General features: G+C 43.5%; 1 protein-coding gene across 3 annotated transcripts in view; it reads left to right on the plus strand.

Moving 5' to 3' along the window:
• AGPAT1 (1-acylglycerol-3-phosphate O-acyltransferase 1) overlaps window positions 1–8649 on the plus strand; it is a 113097-nt gene extending 104448 nt beyond the window's left edge. For all 3 annotated transcript variants that reach the window (XM_040323044.1, XM_040323042.1, XM_040323043.1), the window contains exons 7-9: window positions 2314–2409; window positions 3626–3698; window positions 6698–8649. In XM_040323044.1, the coding sequence (XP_040178978.1) occupies window positions 2314–2409; window positions 3626–3698; window positions 6698–6855 (327 nt within the window). In that variant the 3' untranslated portion in view covers window positions 6856–8649. The remainder of the gene's footprint in view (window positions 1–2313; window positions 2410–3625; window positions 3699–6697) is intronic.
• Window positions 8650–19717: the final 11068 nt, after the last annotated feature.

Genomic DNA, 19717 nt, shown 5'->3' on the forward strand with positions numbered 1-19717 from the left:
TCCATCCTCATTCGCTTGCGACAGAATACATAGGGCCTTGCGTCCTAAACCACCCCCTGACAAACCTTGGAATAGCAAGGGGAAAGGGAATAGCCGCTCCAGATGGGAACTTAGACGAACATCCACCGTTGCAGATAACTCGGGTGCAGGCAATGCACTTAGCAAAGCAGGAACAAAAATTGTCTCTGGACAGCCGCACTCTGAACAAATTGTAGCCTTTATTAAAAGAAGGACAGCACTACAAGTCACAGCAAAGTAAAATAAAACCCAACTTCTGACGCTTTTCGCACTGAAACTAGTGCTTAGTCATGAGCTATAACTAAGCACTAGTTTCAGTGCAAAACGCGTCAGCAGTTGGGTTTTATTTTACTTTGCTGTGACTTGTAGTGCTGTCCTTTTTATAAAGGCTACAATTTGTTCAGAGTGCGGCTGTCCAGAGACAATTTTTGTTCCTCCCTGACAAACCTTCACGTGACATCATCCTATGCATGAAAATTTCCTCACAAAAGAAAGAATATTGAGAGCATCTAGAAATATGCATAATATTGAATTGAAGGGCACAAAAATTCTAATATTTTCGTACATCTCTCAAGCAACCCTGGAGAGGAGACGGAAATTGAAGGAGATAACTTTGGTACTACAATCAGCACATATTAGATACCATTAGGGCTTTCCGTTTTAAATTAACAGTACCGCATAATGGCACCACTTATACAGTCTTCAACGTCTCGGAAGGCAAAGATCTCCTTGTGAAGCTGGGTCTTTTGGATCCAAGTGCAGTTGCAAGACCTCCTTCCACTCCTCATACATCACCTATCTGGGCCACCTCGGCTACACGTCGCGATCAAAGAAGGTGGCGACAACCATTTAGAAAATTGGACGCTTGAAGATAAAGCTGACTCATTTCTAAGGCTCAATATTCTCCCTGCGTTATTTTGAGTTTTTTTTTTTTTAAATGTTCTCCTTTTTGTCTCTTTTCGTTTTTAGCAGGATTCAAAGAGCTTTTTCAGTTTTGAAAGTTCAGTAGTTTGATTGAAAATGCAAAGCAATCAACCGTTTTACAATTTTTTTTTTTTTTTTATACTGGTTTGGTTGGCCTATTATAAGTTCCTTCTAGGCAATTATATACTTTTTTTTTTTGCAGTCTTCCTTCCGATCCTTTTCAATATGTTACGGCATGCACTGATATACTTGTTTATAGAATCCTCGCTGAGGCTGTTCTGAGGTTGTTCTGCTCCGCCTCTGCTAGTTTGTTCCCCTTACTCACAATGGACTCCAAACGCATGGTTCAGATAGTGGAAATTTTTCTGCGTCTGTTCCTGCTTGCTATTGTTTTAACTACTTAACCCCCGGACCATATTGCTGGTCAAAAACCAGAGCACTTTTTGCGATTCGACGCTGCGTCGCTTTAACTGACAATTGCGCGGTCGTGCGACGTGGCTCCCAAACAAAATTGGCGTCCTTTTTTTCCCCACAAATAGAGATTTATTTTGGTGGCATTTGATCACCTCTGTGGTTTTTAGTTTTTGCGCTATAAACAAAAATAGAGCAACAATTTAGAAAAATATGAATATTTTTTACTATAATAAATATCCCCCAAAAATATAAAAAAAAAAAAAAAATGTTTTCCTCAGTTTAGGCCGATACGTATTATTCTACATATATTTCGTAAAAAAAAAAAGCAATAAGCGTTTGATTGGTTTGCGCAAAAGTTATAGCGACATTATGGCGGACACTTCGGACACTTTTGACACATTTTTGGGACCATTGGCATTTTTATAGTGATCAGTGCTATAAAAATGCATTGGATTACTATAAAAATGCCACTGGCATTGAAGGGGTTAACACTAGGGGGCGGGGAAGGGGTTAAGTATGTTCCCTGGGTGTGTTCTTACTGTGGGGGGGTGGCCTCACTAGGGGAAATCACTGATCTTCTGTTCATACATTTTATGAACGGAAGATCAGCATTTCTCTCCCTGACAGGGACCGGGCACACGCACGGTAGTCGGGAGAGCGGGGGCGCGCACGCGCTCCTAGTGGCTGGTGCGAGAGCCGACGTTGTACTACGCGCTCTCGCGCGGGAGAGCCGACCTGCCGCCGTAAAATGACGGCGGCTGGTCGGCAACCAGTTAATGGAGGATGCTTCATCTGTGAGTAATGGACAGTACTGTCCACATCGGTATTATTTCTGGTCCGGTAGTGCTTCTCACCCTGACCCCCAAGCTATTTTTAAGATTTCTCATAGTTATACTAAGGCACTATATTTGTTCAAAATTTCTATATAATGACTTCTACCTTTCCATCTCCTTCCAGGTACGTGTGTGGGTATTCCCAGAGGGTACCAGAAATCACAGCGGCTCTCTCCTGCCATTTAAACGAGGAGCCTTTCACCTGGCTGTGCAAGCTCAGGTAAGAGTCTGGTCACTCAGTACTATGTGAATGATAAGGGCCTGTGCTGGGGGGGGGGGCTTCATCCTATGGGCTGAACAAGAGAAAATCTAGCCATGCACGGAGACCTATAGAACTGCATTATGAGAAGGAACAGGAATGTGCAACCTTTATGTTATGCAAAGCTGGAAGTAGAGCCTTTTTCATATACATTATATTACGAATTATACTGGAGCTGCACGATTAATTGTCAAGAATCGTTATCGCGATCTTTTTCCCGTTGCGATTCTTGACACAGGGTTTCACGATCTTTGACATGAAAATAATTTTCTCTCTGCACTTTGGTATGCGAAGAATTTCCTCTCTGCTCTCAGCCAAAAGTCAAAGTCTGGGCAGCCTGCCAAGTTTTGAAAACATTCTTTATCAGTGGAAAGTTAAGTCTAAACATTGTATCACATTGACTTTTACATCAAAGGAATAAACTTATGTATGTAAATTAGGAACGTTTAACCACTTAAACACCAAACCTTTTTCTGACAGCTCTTTTCAAGTTAAAATCATTATTTATTTTTTTGTTAGAAAATTACTTGGAACCCCCAAACATTATATAATTTTTCAGTAGAGACCCTAGAGCATGGGTCTTCAAACTACAGCCCTCCAGTTGTTCAGGAACTACAATTCCCATCATGCCTAGTCATGTCTGTGAATGTCAGTGTGTTACAATTCCCTTATGGGATGTGTAGTTCCACCACAGCTGGAGGGCCGTAGTTTGAGGATCCCTGCCCTAGAGAATAAAATGGCGGTTGGTGCAATATTTTATGTTGCACTGTATTTGCGCAGCAGTCTTTTTAAATGCAATTTTTTTTTGAAAAAAAAACTAGCCAGTAAAGTTAGCCCATTTTTTTTTTTTTTTTTGTATAAATGTAAAAGATTTTACTCCGTGAGAATCGCAGAGAGAATCGTGATCTTCATTCTAAGCAAAAACAAATCGTGATTCTCATTTTGGCCAGAATCGTGCAGCTCTAAATTATACATAGAAACAAGGATAATAAAACTTTAACACTGGGGGGAAAAAATCCATCACTCTAATATCTACATAAAAAAAAAAAAAAATATATATATATAAAGACATGTTGCAGAATTTTTGGTCCATTCTTTGCCTTGCTGATAAACTGTATAATATACATTATTCTTTTTTAAGTCGCCCATGTTTTCATCTAATCCTTCTTCTGTGCAGGTCCCGGTTATTCCCATCATCATGTCTTCCTATAAGGATTTCTACAGTAAGAAAGAAAAAAAGTTTACGACAGGTGAGCTCCCGGATGGGAGGGATGAAGTGATTTGGCTTGAAGATCTTTTATAAAAAAAATAATAATTTTAAGAATGTCTGATCTAACAGAAAACGTCATTTTTCTCGGCTCGTCGTAGTGTTGTATGTCACCGCGTTTTTGATGTTTGGAATCCCTGAAAACATTCGTGTGACCGTGTGTATGCAAGACAAGTTTGAGCCAAAATTTTGTCGGGGAAAAAATCCACGGTTTTGTTGTGTACGCGGCATGACCCTTTCCAAATATGCAGCAGCTGAAAAAAGCATAGCTGTGAATGTGTCCCATAGGAAACCATGTGAGGGGAACTGTAGTGCGTTATCTGCAAAAAGCACCAAAAAACACATAGATGTGAACCAGGCCTAAGACATTTAGTAACATAATGAGGTTAAAAAACAAAAATTAGCCATTTATAGTACAAAAAAAAGCAGATAATCGCTACTGTAAGGTTTTTTTTTTTTTTTTACTGTGGAAGTAATATTTACAGTAGTGATTTGCTCTTTTTGCACTATAAAGGGCTAATTTTAGTTTTTTTAACCCCATTATGTTACTGGCCGATTAATCGATTATGAAAATAGTAATTGATTTTATAATCGATTAGTTGTTTCGACCCTTTATCAAATACTTACCTGTGTTTCTGGATTTTTGGGCTGATATTCTGTTCCCCCCTGTCAGAAAATGGCTCTGTGGGGGAAGAAATCGCTGAATTACCCTTGCATGGTTAGTACAGTGGATCCGACAGAGCTGACCGTTTTCCTTTGTTCAACCCACGGGCTTGAACTAAAAAAAAAAAACTCAAAAGTATGTACCTGGCTTTATAGGATTACAATGCTCTGTGCCTGGCTCCCAAATGTGCTCCTGTGCTGTCACTCGGCTTTTGTTAGAAATACAAGTGGCCAATTTGATGCCCGTTACACAGACATAATCCACTGTTGTCACCATCAGGAAACCCGTCTTGAGAAATGCAATGCAACCATCATTAAAATGTATGCTGACAAGCAGTGGTTGCAAAAGATCAAAAGCTTTGAGATGGGAAAAGGGTGAAAAGAAGAAAAGTTTTTGAAAAAAATATATATCTACCGTATAGACTCGAGTATATGCCGACCCCAATATAAGCCGAGGCACCTGATTTTACCACCAAAAAATGGGAAAACATATTGTCTCGTGTATAAGCCTAGGGCGAGAATGCAGCAGCTACTGTAAGCCGAAAAGAGGGTCAACAAAATGACTATTTGCACGCCTCACTGTGCCCATTGCACGCCTCACTGTGCCCATTGCATGCCTCTCTGTGCCCATTGCATGCCTCTCTGTGCCCATTGCAGCGTATCTAAAATTCTTGACAGGCTGCGCTGCAGGCATCCCATTTTTTAAAACTTGCGGCTTCCTCCTGGTTCCGTCCCGTGATACTGTGTTCCGCCTATCGCGCCCATTCTTTCATCCTCGGACTCAGTTTCCCAGCAGACAATGCGTTCAGTTTTCTGCCAATCACAGGCGTTCTTTCATAATGAAAGAAAGACAGTTACCGCTCCAGGTGGATTGTTAGGATGATCAGTATGGTCTCAGAAGATCAAAAGTGCTGGCAATGCACAAGGCAACAAATGGAAAAAGAAAATATGGACAGCCGCACTCCAAAAAACCTTGATGGTTGTCTTTATTTAAAAAAGGAAAAATGCACTACAAGTCACAGCACACTACACGGGAGTATAACAGCTGACGCGTTTCGTACTATAAATGAGTGCTTAACCACTTGCTTACTGGGCACATAAACTCCCTTCGTTCCCAGGCGAAATTTCAGCTTCCGGCACTGCGTCGCTTTAACTGACATTTGCGCGGTCGTGCGACGTGGCTCCCAAACAAAATTTACATCCTTTTTTCCCCACAAATAGAGCTTTATTTTGGTGGTATTTGATCACCTCTGCGGTTTTTATTTTTTGCGCTATAAACAAAAAAAGAGTGACAATTTAAAAAAAATATATATATTTTTTACTTGTTGCTATAATATCCCAATTTTTTTTCTTAGTTAAGGCCGATACGTATTTTTCGACGTATTTTTGTAAAAAAAAAAAAAAAAATCGCAATAAGGTTTGCGCAAAAGTTATAGCGCCTACAAAATGGGGAACAGAATTATGATTTTTTTTTTTTTTACTAGTAATGGCGGCGATCTGCGATTTTTATTGGGACTGCGATATTGCGACGGACGAATTGGACACTTTTGACACAAATTTGGGACCATTCACATTTATACAGCGATCAGTGCTATAAATATGCACTAATTACTGTATAAACGTGACTGGCAGTGAAGGGGTTAACACTAGGGGGTGAGGAAGGAGTTAAATGTGTAGCCTGGGTGTGTTCTAACTGTGTGGGGGGAGGGGGGTGACTGGGGGAGGTGACCGATGCTGTGTCCCTATGTACAAGGGACACAGATCGGTCTCTTCCCCTCTGACAGCACGTGGAGCTCTGTGTTTACACACAGAGCTCCACGTCCCTGCTCAGTTATCGACGATCGCGTGTACCCGGCGGACATCGCGGCCGCCAGGTACACGCATCGGCTTCCCAGCGATGCGCCGGGACAGTGTTTACCCGCTGCGCGCCCCCCAGAGGCGCGCGCGGGTAATGCACTTGAAATGACGTCCAAAGACGTCCAGTTGGCACCTGAGAGCCGCGCTGTTGACGTCTTTTGTCAATAGCGCGGGTCTCAAGTGGTTAAATAAAGACAACCATCAAAGTTTTTTGGAGTGTGGCTATCCATATTTTCTTTTTCCATTTGGGGCGTTCTTTCATCCTTGGACAAGAGAAGGTCCGTGAAAAATGGACGCCCAAGGCACACTGACTCGAGTATAAGCCGAGAGGGGTATGAAAAACTCGGCTTATACTCAGTATATACGGTACTTTCATGACCTTTTATGCTGATGTCATATAATGTCACCTTACACAACGTTGTATCGTCCTCTGTAATTTGTATCTGTCATCTTGTCTTTCAGGGCAATGTACAGTGAAGATCCTCCCAGGTGTACCCACCAAAGGCCTGTGCGCCGATGACGTCCCTGAACTTGCTGACAAAGTCCGAGGGCTGATGCTTGAGACTTTTACTGAAATCTCTAACGAGCGTCCAGGGAAAGAACCTGGCGGTGTACACTGATCCCCTCTTCTACCATCCTTTTCTTGTCATTGTTGGCCAGGGAACACCCCCCATTCAGGAAAAGCCAAGAGGAGAGACCCGTCTAGAGGGAGAGGAGAGAGAGAGCAAAACCATTTGAAAACAATCTCTACAGTTAAGAGCATTGCTGCCCAAACTGATCCATTTTGGCCACCTAAGGAGATCACCAGAAGAACTTCACTGCTAACACTGCAGGAAAAGCAGCAATACTAGCAGCATGGAGATGGATCTTCCCTACTACTGCCACCAAGGAAAGAAAACATAGGCAATGCCATTCTATAGCAAATTGTATTTGGTTAAAATGGTGCAGGGTGCATAAAAGGCAGCGGATAGGCGAAATAGGTCAACATTTCAAAAAAAAAAAAAAAATGGCTATGGGTCAGTTACTGACAGTGGAAAAAGTTTACAGTAGACCTTCCATTTCATTTCAAACAAGTCTGTACATATTCAATTTTAGCTTTATATAACAGAAGTTTATTATATTCCTGGCCTTTTTCTGTGTAGTAGAGCATTCTGGAGCAACAATCTTGGCATAGCCTCAAACCACACCTAGAGAGCTTAGTTTCTGAACACCCCCGTCCCTTAAGACCTCAGACCCAAATGAATATCATTGCAGATTGGCTGTGAAGGCAATCACTGCTATCACATGACCAGGAACTCGGCATAGAACTTTGGTGCAACCTGCAGAGGGTGGGGGGGACCATTATTTGCACTTTAGGTACTTCACATTTCACCTACTTTACACAGCCTGGGGCATTGTATACTATAACGGTAGAATGTATTTTTTTTTTTTGTTACGCAAGAATCGCTTTACAGGGTTGATGATGATCGAAAAAAAAAAAAATTTGGAAAAGAATGTTGGGTAGGTGGCAGGCAAAATGGGGAGATGCATTTTAAATATCCTCATCCTGAAGATCATTGAAAAGAAACCTATGTTAACCCGGATTTGCAGATTTGATCTGACCAATGAACAAATGGCGGTACTGGAATTCTTTAGGGTGCCTGGCTGGGACTCGAGTTCATGAAGGAAAGCTGTTCAGATAACATTCCATTTCTTGGAAGGAGATGGGCGTTATTCAGTACAACAGAGTCAGTCTCTTTATTCATTTATGAGGGGGTGCCTTAAATCTGTGTATTTATTTATTTATTGGATGCTAGTACTGGTCTCTCCAGCTCTTTCCTTGACAGCTTTTTACGGTCTCCTCCTCCACCGGCGGCCTTCTCACTCTCTCTCTTTTCCTTCTCTTTTTCGATTACAAGCAACTGTTGCCAGGAATTGGATAGGTCAGTTACTTAGGGTACGAAAATCTGGCATTGCCCTAACTACCTGCCCTGTATGGCCTTCCAGAAAATGACATGGACTTGACATGGGGGCAAGAACCATGGAACTGCTCTGCCCAACTTTGTGGCCTCTTCCCCAGGAAGCCTTCCCATCTCCTCAAGCTCCCGTCACTCCACAACCGCCGACCTGCAGCTTTTTCGCCTCTTCCCAGATTCTTGTCTTGTGGCCTGAGATTTTCCACGTTTATTTTTTTTGTTACACTCCAGCCACCTCAAGTCCTTTGTGTCCATATATGCCTCCCCTTTCTACGCCTTTCTTGTGTACCAGTGTGAGGCGTGGAAGAACTACATGTGCCAATGTGTTCGTAACTGTGGATTAGGGGAAGAGGATATCATGTGGGTATGACGTGGGTTGGAATGTTGCGTGGGCGGGAGGGGGCATATTAATCTCCTGTCCTGTAAATGTGAAGTAGCATTGCACAAACTTTTCTGGGTCGTCTTTGTCCTGTGTTTTTATTTCTGCCAATATTTTGTGACATGCGAAAGTGTCTTCTGAACAGAATGAGTATGCTGGATGGTGGGAGTGTGACTGTTTTTAAGGAACCTTGTCCAAACGAATTAGAGGCTGCCAAAGCTGAACCTCCTGAGAATGCTAGTAGGAGTCATGTGCAGACTTACCATCTGCCCAACTGAAGGCTTGTGCACAGCAAACTGATCTCATTGCTGCTAATTGCAAGACAGCGGCTTAGCTTTGTTGGCCTGAAATAGAAAATGCTGTAAGGCCCCTTTCAGACTGGGGCGGGAGCCGCGGTGGTGGTATAACGCCGCTAAAAATAGCGGCGCTATACCGCCGGGATTGCCGCGGGAATCAGCCGCTACCGGTGCAGTATTAACCCCTGCTAGCAGCCGATAAATGGTTAATACCGCCCGCAATGCACCTTTATAGAGGCGCATTGCGGGCGGTATTGCCGCGGTTTCCCATTGTTATCAATGGGAAGGAGCGGTATACATGCCGATCCTCTCACCGCTCCAAAGATGCTGCTAACAGGAGATTTTTTGTCTCCCGCCAGCACATCGCCTCAGTGTGAAAGCCCTCGGGCTTTCACATTGAGTCTGCAGTGAAGGAGTTTTTTTCAGGCAGGATAGCGGCACTATTTTTAGTGAAAGGGGCCTTACTGGCAGGATCTCCACATAAGAAACTTTTGTAACCGATTCACCAAAAAATGATCAATGCATAAACCGCGGTCTACTGGTAGCCATGATACCAGACCTACTGAAAAATGGAAAATTGGATCAAATAATTACCATCATTTTACTTTCCTGGCGCCAACCCATGGCAGCATTTATACCACATGTATGCTGCCATGTTGCTTCCAGGAAAATTGAAAATTGGATCAAATGCTTATCGTAATTTTCCTTTACTGGCACCTATGGTTATTATGCTGCCATGTTGCTTCCAGGAAAATTGTATCAAATACTTATCGTAATTTTCCTTTACTGGCACCAATGGTGGTTATGCTGCCATGTTGGCTCCAGGAAAATTGTATCAAATACTTATCGTAATTTTCCTTTACTGGCACCAATGGTTAGTATGCTGCCATGTTGGCTCCAGGAAAATGGTAAATTGGATTAAATACTTATCGTATTTTTCCTTTACTGGCACCAATGGTTAGTATGCTGCCATATTGGCTCCAGGAAAATTGTATCAAATACTTATTGTATTTTTCCTTTACTGGCACCAATGGTTATTATGCTGCCATGTTGGCTCCAGGAAAATGGAAAATTGTATCAAATACTTATCGTAATTTTCCTTTGCTGGCACCAATGGTTAGTATGCTGCCATGTTGGCAACAGGAAAATATATTTTAACAAGCCATAGAGCTGACGAAGGAGTGGCTGTTATCCAATGAGACCACTTCTTTCTACGACCTAGTTGCCTTTTTCCCATCTTCTGAGAAATAGACACTGCCATTGATTCTCTTTTTCTGAAGATGCTACTGGTCTGTCTGCCTCTAGCTTCATAAATGAGTCGCTAGAACCAGCTTGCATATTCTATAGCCATACCTTATTCCTGATCAGCCGCTCAAAGGATTTTGAATCAACAAGATGGCCAAGGAACCAGTATTTTCAGAAGGAGAAAAAGAAATATTATATAAAAAAAAATATATGACATAATGTTGACCTCCAGCAAATGCTGGTTACCTGGCTGCTATGCTGAGCCTTTTTTTTTTTTTCTAATGGGATGGAGCTCAGGAATGTTCAGATCCTATCCTAGTATGAACCCACCTGAGGAAGCCCACCAGTAATCTGTCACTGTACTAGGCCAATCATAAGCGTCCAAGGCATTCCCCACCCGACAGCCGAACGTATATATGCCCATTGTATATAGACAGCTGTGGGGCAGGGATTGGCCCATTACAGGTATCTGCTTCCTGATGGGCTTGCTCAGGTTGGTTCAGACCAAGTTCAGACTGCCTGAGCTCATTAGTTTCCAGTAAAGTGACCAGAACCTTGCAGCCCATGAGTGCTGATACATCTTGGCCTTTACTGTCCATATGCTGTTTTGGGGTCCGTGACTCAGAAAGCAGAGAACCCAGTAAAATTTAGACAGTCTTACATATTTCTCTTAAAGTGTAAGTAGACCCGCCAAGGAAGCTGCCAACTTTGCCTGTTTAATCTACAACTGCCATGATGCTGCACATGTGATCAGTTATGACACCAGCCATTGGATCGTTTGACAGTTCGGTTGAGCGCACAACCAATGGAAGTGTTTCATTTCCAGGACGTGCCTGAAATGAAATCGTTTTTTGAAACTGATAAATGGATGGGTTTACTTCTGCTCTAAAGCTAACCAAGGCAGGATAAAGCAACCGGTTTACTTTAAAGGGGCTGTAAAGGTTTGTTTTTATAAATATGTTCCTTTAAGTTAGTGCATTGTTGGTTCACTTACCTTTTCCTTCCATTTCCCTTCTAAATGTTTTTTTTTTCTTTGTCTGAATTTCTCACTTCCTGTTTCTCCTCAGTAAGCTTGCCCCCATCAGCCGAGCCGTTCTGGCTGGGGGTTAGTCAGCGTGCTCGTCCCCTCCTTTGGGACTACATCCCTGCGGGGAGATGCTGTGAACACCGTAGGGATGTAGTCCCAAGGGAAGGGGCGAGCACGCTGACTAACCCCCAGCCAGAACGGCTCGGAGGATGGGGGCAAGCTTACTGAGGAGGAACAGGAAGTGATAAATTCAGACAAAGAAAAAAACATTTAGAAGGGAAAATCGGAGGAAAAGGTAAGTGAACCAACAATGCACTAGTTTAAAGGAACCGATTTAGAAAATAAAAAAACAAACCTTTACAACCCCTTTAATGCTCACTGGCCAGCAGTACAAATCCAAATTTATTTGACTCCTTGATGCTCCATTTTGCCATAGGGATTGAAGCAGTCACCCAGTAATTCCAGATATGGCGTAACATACCTAGAACCAATTACGTCCATAGTCGTGAGTAAGTTACGACTTGAGGCACTCATAGTTTACATGGGCTGGTGTATGTGGTGAAGGAAAGGTGAGTAGGTGCTGCCTGGTAGGGAAGGATTACGATGGACCTTGCAGCAAAAATGTAAAACTCTGTACACACGACCGCGTTTTCCGACTGGAAAACTGCGAGGAGAGCTTTTGGCCGGGAATCCCGGCCGTGTGTATGCTCCTTCGCAGTTTTTCTGACGGGAAAACTGCCGAAACCCGGTGGCAATCCCGTTGAAAATCCCGAGCGTGTGTATGGGGCATGTGGTCTATTTATTGACCGTGCTCCTCTCCTGTTCCAAAAAACTATACACAATACTGAAGAAATACGGGGGAAAATGCATTAAATAAACCTCCCTGGGGCAGCACAGTGGTGCAGTGAGTAGCACTTTCGCCTAGCAGCAAAAGGGTCGCTGGTTTGAATCCCGACCACGACACCATCTGCCTGGAGTTTGCATGTTCTCCCTGTGTCTGCGTGGGTTTCCTCCGGGTACTCCGGTTTCCTCCCACACTCCAAAGACATGCTGGTAGGTAAATTGGATCTCGTCCAAATTGGCCCAGTATATATGTGTGTATGACTGTGTGTCCATAGCGTGTCAAGATCCTACGGGGTAAAAATGACCGCACCAGCCATGCAGACACTGGCTGGAAAAGCGCCCAGAGGCGATTCAGTTCGCATGCGTTGCGCTATACAAGTCATTCATTCATTCTATCTGTGGTGCCTATGCAAGGCAAACAATGTTCTCCTTTCACCAAGATCACAAGGAATACTGAGTAGTGCATCTCGTGAGACTTGCTCTGGGATGTTGCTGCAAGTAGTATAATATGGTACCCTGCACTAGGAAGGACAGGGAAAAGATAATTTTATCGAATACTTTCTATATTTTTTTTCCTTCGTTTTTTTTTTGTTTTGTTTTTTCAGCATTTTGCATCGGTGCTGATCAGCAAAGTTAATATTGCCTGTTGTTCAAGGTCCACTTTAAAGTCAACCCTTTTGCTTTGACCTACATGGAAAATGCAGGTTCATTTCAAGTCTGTTATCCTTGCAGGAGCCAGCCTATCCGGATCTCACATCTCCAATTTTTACAGATGGTGAATGCATGTGGTAACTGTCTATATTTTGAACTATGAAAAACATGGCAACATTTATTGTTGTAAAGGGGAAAAAAAATGTTTTGCTCAAATGACTGTTTACAGGGTATAGAGACATAATAGTTAACTGATTCCTTTTAAAAATAGATACAAATCAATCATATAATGTACCTGTAGTTTGTTTCGTTTTTGCATGTTATCCTGCCTCTGTGCTGTATAGAGCCATAGAGAAGTGATGGTTTGGAAAACGAAACTAGAATCTCCCAGTACTGTGGTCATCAGGAAACAGACAACCAGGAAGTGTCCAGAACAGAGCAGAATTACAGCAACATCAGAGCAAAAACGAACAATGAGGACATGAAACCAGGACTGCAGTAAGGTAGCTATTTAGCTAAAAAAAAAAATCCTTTAGTGACCCTTTGAGCTTTGCAACCTAAACCAATGTGTTCAGCACACGCAGAGCCCTGCAACAAGCACAGGCTTGGCTGCACTGTGCTGAATTTTGGGCTCCGCTCTGTGGGGGCCAGTGTCTGGGCTGTGTTGCTGGGGCCCACCATAGGATCCTTTCACAGACCAGAAGGAACCTAACCTCTCCAGCAGTTATAAAGGGGTGCCATGGGTGGCAACGTTGTGGCAATTAAATAAGATTGAGGTGGTTTTAGGATGCCCAAAATCAGTTGGTGAAAGCACTGGCCACACCACTGAACCACCGCCAACCTGTTGCCACCACAGCTTTCCAGCTGGACCTTTACAGCATTCCAGCTTCTATTTATTGCAGCAGAAGTAATGCTTATGGACTTCACTATCCAACCTGCTGAACCCACTAGGACCGAAGGAAAATTCTCATGAGGTCAGGAGTTTCAGAGATGCATAACTGCCAGTGGTCATCTCATGGGCAAAAAATTGCCCAAATCACACCTGTTCTACATTCTAAGGCACATGTGACAAACACAAGGCCCACGGGCCGAATCTGGGCCATTTCATGTGGCCCTCGAGCCTAGGAATCGTTCCTATAATTGGTGTCCGTGGGAGAAATAGTGCTCTGCTATTGGTGTCAGTGGGAGAAATAGTGCCCCATCAGTGTAAGTGGGAGGAATAGTGCCTTGTATTAGTGGAAAGAATAGTACCCCAAGGGCCAGATAAAGGCAAACAGTTTGGAGACCAATGGTTTAGGTCACAGGTGTCAAACACAGGTCGAATCCGGACCTCCAGGCCATTTCATGTGGCCCTCGCACCTCCTGCAGCTGCAGGAGAGCTCCAGACCCCTACTTTTTGCTTCGAAGCAATGCATCCAGCTTTTTCCCAGCAGCACCATAAGGAGGGGGGTGCACTGGTGATGTAAGGGATAGTGGGGGACTCAACTTCTGATGGTGGGGTGGCTCCTGACATCTAATGTAAAGGGGAGGGGATGCGCTGGACATCTAATCTTACCTTTTGAGGGCAATCATAATGCTGTTACGGCCCACGATGAAATTGAGTTTGACACCCCTGTTCTAAGGGCTCATTCACACCATTTGCATTGTAGTGACCTACGCATGTTGGTGCGCTGTGGTGTCACTCATTGTGAATGACCTTTTACACACCTCCAAACGCATGTGCGCTACAGCACAGCAGTACACATAGGGTTACCGTGTGATCTGGTCCACTGAACATTTTTATTTTCCATGTGTTGTACCCAACTCATTTTGGATGCCCTGCCCTAATACAAAGCCTCACAATGCGCAAACATGTATGTATTTTAATGCACTGCATTGTGGTGCGAATGGGCCCTAATAGTTGGTCTTTGCTTGAGGTTGAATTTCTTTTATGATGGTGAACTTACCCTTTAGGCCTGGTTCACACCAATGCGGGTTGCAATTGATGCATATTCCAGGTTCATTATTTCAATACACGTTTTTGATCCATTGAAGCCCATGGACCTCATAACACAACCTGTTGGTCCCTGGCCCTTTCCATAAAATGCACAGATATGAACGTGACTCATAGGAAACCATGTTACATGGACTGAAGTGTTTCTGCTAAATTGAAAACGCACAAAAAAATGCATAGGTGTGAATCAGGCCTTAGGTCGTCTTTATCAAGGTTTAGAAGCTTCAAGCCTGCAGTGTCCATCCATGACAGTTGACCAAAAACCTTGGCTCATTCAAACATTTCCTTAGTCATTTCTGGTGTCTTTTGGGACGCTTTAACCACTTCAATACCGGGCACTTTTACCCCCCCCCCTTCCTGCCCAGGACATGTTTCAGCTTTCAGCGCAGTCGCTTTTTTGAATGACAATTGAGCGTGATGCCAATTTTTGTTTAAAGTTGGGGGGGGGGGGGGGGGGGGGGGGTGAATGCCAAAAATGTTATTCCCGGGAGATTTACATTTAAGTTGTTAAGGGGGGGGGGGGGCGGGATCCCCCTTTTTTTTTGGGCTGGACATTAAAGTTGTGCCATTACAGTTAAAAAGCAGGGGGGGGGGGCATCCTTCTTACCGCTTCCTCCTCATGTTCACGGCTTTTCCTCCTCCCGTGCTGCAGTTTAGGAGAGGGGGGTGGGGGACCTCAGACCTCTTCACTAATGCGGGAAAATATAATTTCTTGCGGGAAAATGCGGGAAACAGCTGTCAATGCGAGAAAGTCCTGCACAATCCGTGCCAGTTGGGAGGTATGTTAAAGCCACCGCCCAGCTCTCATCCTGCTATAGGCCAGGTGGTAAAGGTGTTAAAGGGTATTTTGTTGCAACTTAATGCATTAACCACATTTCTCATAGGATGTCTGTTTTCTCTTGCACTGATGAGGCGGCACTGATATGCAGCACTGATGGACACTGATTTATTTTATTTTTTATTTATTTCAGGTATTTATATAGCGCTGTCAATTTATGCAGAGCTGTTACATCTATATTATACATTCACATCAGTCCCTACCCTCAAGGAGCTTACACTCTAAGGTCCCTAACTCACATTCATACATACACATACTAGGGACAATTTAGACAGGATCCAATTAACCTACCAGCATGTCTTTGGAGTGGCACTGATGGGCATCACTGATGAGGGGGCACTGGCAGGCATTACTGATGGACACTGATTGGCATCCCTGGCGGTCATGGGTGCGCATCCTCAGGGGGCTTGCAATGATTATCAGCGCAGGTCCCCCCCCCCGTCAAGAGAGCAGCCAATCATCTCTCCTCTTCTTGCGTCTGTCAGATGCAATAGATACACGGCTTTTCCTGTTTATACTGTAATTGGACACGGCTGATCACATGGTAAAGAGCTTCCATCAGAGGCTCTTTACCAAGATCGGAGTTGTGGTGTGTCAGACTGACATACCACACCACCGATCGGCCCACTGCAGGCGTGCGCTGGCTTGGTATGCTGGACGTCATATGACACCCATTTAGGATAACGGAACCACTTCCCGGGCCGTCATTTCTGCTATAGGCCAGACAGGACGTGGTTAAATATCGATTGCCTCAGTATTTAAAAGGAGCTGTCATTTTTCAGCTTGTCAGTAGGGATGAGCGGAGCACCCCCCCCGTTCGGTTCGCACCAGAACCTTCGAACAGACAGAACGTTTGCTCGAACATTTAGAACCCCATTGATGTCTGTGGGACTCGAACGTTCGAATTCAAAAGTGCTAATTTTAAAGCCCAATATGCAAGTTATTGTTGTAAAACGTCTTTGAGAACCCGGGTCTTGCCCCAGGGAACATGTATCAATGGAAAAAAGTTTTAAAAACTGTTGTTTTTTCATGAATAATTCCTTTTAAATATTGTACCTGCTGGGTGTCTATAGTATGCCTGTGAAAACGTCTTTGAGAAACCGGGTAATTTATTTCAGGACTAAAACTTTTATTCCAATGATACATGTTCCCTGGGGCAAGACCCGGGTTCTCAAAGACGTTTTCACAGGCATACTATAGACACCCAGCAGGTACAATATTTAAAGGAATTTTTCATTTTTTTATTTTTTTTATTTAAGCATCATAAAAATCACTGCTCCAGGAGCAGTGATTTTAATGATGCTTAAATTAAAAAAAAATATAGCTGGGTACCTACAGTATGCCTGTGATAACGTCTTTAACCACTTAAGACCTGGACCAAAATGCAGCTAAAGGACCAGGCCCCTTTTTGCGATTCGGGACTGCGTCGATTTAACTGACAATTGCACGGTCGTGCGACGTGGCTTCCAAACAAAATTGGCGTCCTTTTTTCCCCACAAATAGAGCTTTCTTTTGATGGTATTTGATCACCTCTGCGGTTTTTATTTTTTGCGCTATAAACAAAAATAGAGCGACAATTTTGAAAAAAAGCAATATTTTTTACTTGTTGCTATAATAAATATCCCCAAAAAAATATATAAAAAAAAACATTTTTTTCCTCAGTTTAGGCCGATACGTATTCTTCTACCTATTTTTGGTAAAAAAAAAATCGCAATAAGCGTACATTGATTGGTTTGTGAAAAATGTATAGCTTTTACAAAATAGGGGATAGTTTTATTGCATTTTTATAAAAAAATAAATTACTAATTGGCGGCGATCAGCGATTTTTTCCATGACTGCAACATTATGGCAGGCACATCAGACAATTTTGACACATTTTTTAAAATGCATTTTTTACTGTGAAAATGACAATTGCAGTTTGGGAGTTAACCACAAGGGGGCGCTGATGGGGTTATGTGTGACCTCATGTGTGTGTTTACAACTGTAGGGGGGTGTGGCTGTAGGTGTGATGTCATCGATTGTGATTCCCTATATAAGGGAACACACGATCGATGACAGCGCCACAGTGAAGAACGGGGAAGCTGTGTTTACACGCGGGACTCCAGCAGCGATCGGGTCCGCGAGTCCCGCGGCCACGAAGCTTCGGACTGGGTCGCGGGTGCGCACCGCGGTCCCGCGACCCACGGCTGGGCATTTTACAATCACGTACAGGTACGTGATTGTGCCCATCCATGCCATTCTGCCGACGTATATCGGCGTTAGGCGGTTCTTAGGTGGTTAAATAGCAAAATCACCTGCCTGCCAGTAAATTAGGAAGAACTGATCTAGCTAAACTATACAGTGTATAAATATATGTACAACACCTGGGATGTATATATATCCTCTACACACTGTAACATTAACTGACTAGCCTGCCTGCCTGCCTGCTCTATCTACCTGCAAAAAATTACACTCTCTCTGTCCTCTCTGTTAACTGCCGCAACACACTACACAAAGCCGCCTTGCCTTTTATAGTGTGGGGCGTGTACTAAACCCCCTGAGCCATATTTGGCCAAAGCCACCATGGCTTTGGCCAATTATGGCTCTCCATTTTTTGCGCGCTGTGATTGGCCAAGCATGCGGGTCATAGTGCATGCTTGGCCAATCATCAGCCAGCGATGCCGCAGTGAATTATGGTCTGTGAAACGTAACTCGAATTTGGCGCGAACGACCCGTTTTGTTCGTATTTTGACGAACGATCGAACATACGATGTTCGAGTCGAACTCATCCCTACTTGTCAGTAAAAAATGGGCCCGTCAGTCAATTTTTCATATTTTGCCAGTAAAAAAATGCTCCAGGAGGTTGGCAACACTGATTGTAACCCCCTATGTCTGCTATGATCATTTTTTCTAAGGCATGCTCTACCTCTGTATCACCAGAAGAGGGCAGTGCTAATCTGAAGTGAATACTGTCAACTTACACTTACAAGTGCAGCAAAGTGATGACCTGAGAGCTTTCCATCCACAAGGACCTACTTTAGTGGCTTCATTGGAAACATGCTTCCAGCCGTGCCGCATCAGTATGTAAAATTTAGCCCAGTTTAAACTGCAATAATTTGTATGTCTGATTGATGCGATATGCAAAATGTTTAAAGGTGTGAGACCTTTACCTCTTATGAGCTACTAAAATTTTAGCTACATATTTTTTTATTTTTTTGGTTGTTTTGGTTAAAACTGTGAATGGTAAATCTTCTTCATGGTTCTTTATGCAGTTTGCAGTCTGCTCATGTGTCTGAATTAGTCTACCTTATACAAGGCCATCTTTAACCACTTAAGGACCGGACTGATATGCTGCTAAATGACCCACGGGGTTTTTACAATTCGGCACTGCGTCACTTTACCAGACAATTGCGCGGTCGTGCGACGTGGCTCCCAAACAAAATTGTCGTCATTTTTCCCCCCACAAATAGAGCTTTCTTTTGGTGGTATTTGATCACCTCTGCGGTTTTTATTTTTTGCGCTATAAACAAAAATAGAGCGACAATTTTGAAAAAAATTCAATATTTTTTACTTTTTGCTGTAATAAATATCCCCCAAAAACATATATAAATTTATTTTTTTCCTCAGTTTAGGCCGATACGTATTCTACATATTTTTGGTAAAAAAAATCGCAATAAGCGTTTATCGATTGGTTTGCGCAAAATTTATAGCGTTTACAAAATAGGGGATAGTTTTTGTTTTTTTTTACTACTAATGGCGGCGATCAGCGATTTTTTTTTTCGTGACTGCGACATTATGGCGGACACTTCGGACAATTTTGACACATTTTTGGGACCGTTGTCATTTTCACAGCAAAAAATGCATTTAAATTGCATTGTTTATTGTGAAAATGACAGTTGCAGTTTGGGAGTTAACCACAAGGGGGCGCTGTAGGAGTTAGTGTTCACCTAGTGTGTGTTTACAACTGTAGGGGGGTGTGGCTGTAGGTCTGACATCATCGATTGTGTCTCCCCTATAAAAGCGATCACTCGATCGATGCGCCGCCACAGTGAAGCACGAGGAAGCCGTGTTTACATACGGCTCTCCCCGTTCTTCAGCTCCGGGGAGCGATCGCGAGGGGGTGGCTAGAAACGAATAGCTGCGCCGTCGTCCCGGATCGCTCCTGAAGCCACGGGAACCGCCGCATGTACGGGGGGGTCCTGATCGGACCCCCGACCCACGTCTAGGCAGGGACGTACAGGTACGCCAATGTGCCTGTCCGTACCATTCTGCCGAC

The sequence above is a fragment of the Rana temporaria genome, chromosome 9, assembly GCF_905171775.1.
Source record: "Rana temporaria chromosome 9, aRanTem1.1, whole genome shotgun sequence".
In the NCBI taxonomy this organism is placed as follows: Eukaryota; Metazoa; Chordata; class Amphibia; order Anura; family Ranidae; genus Rana; species Rana temporaria.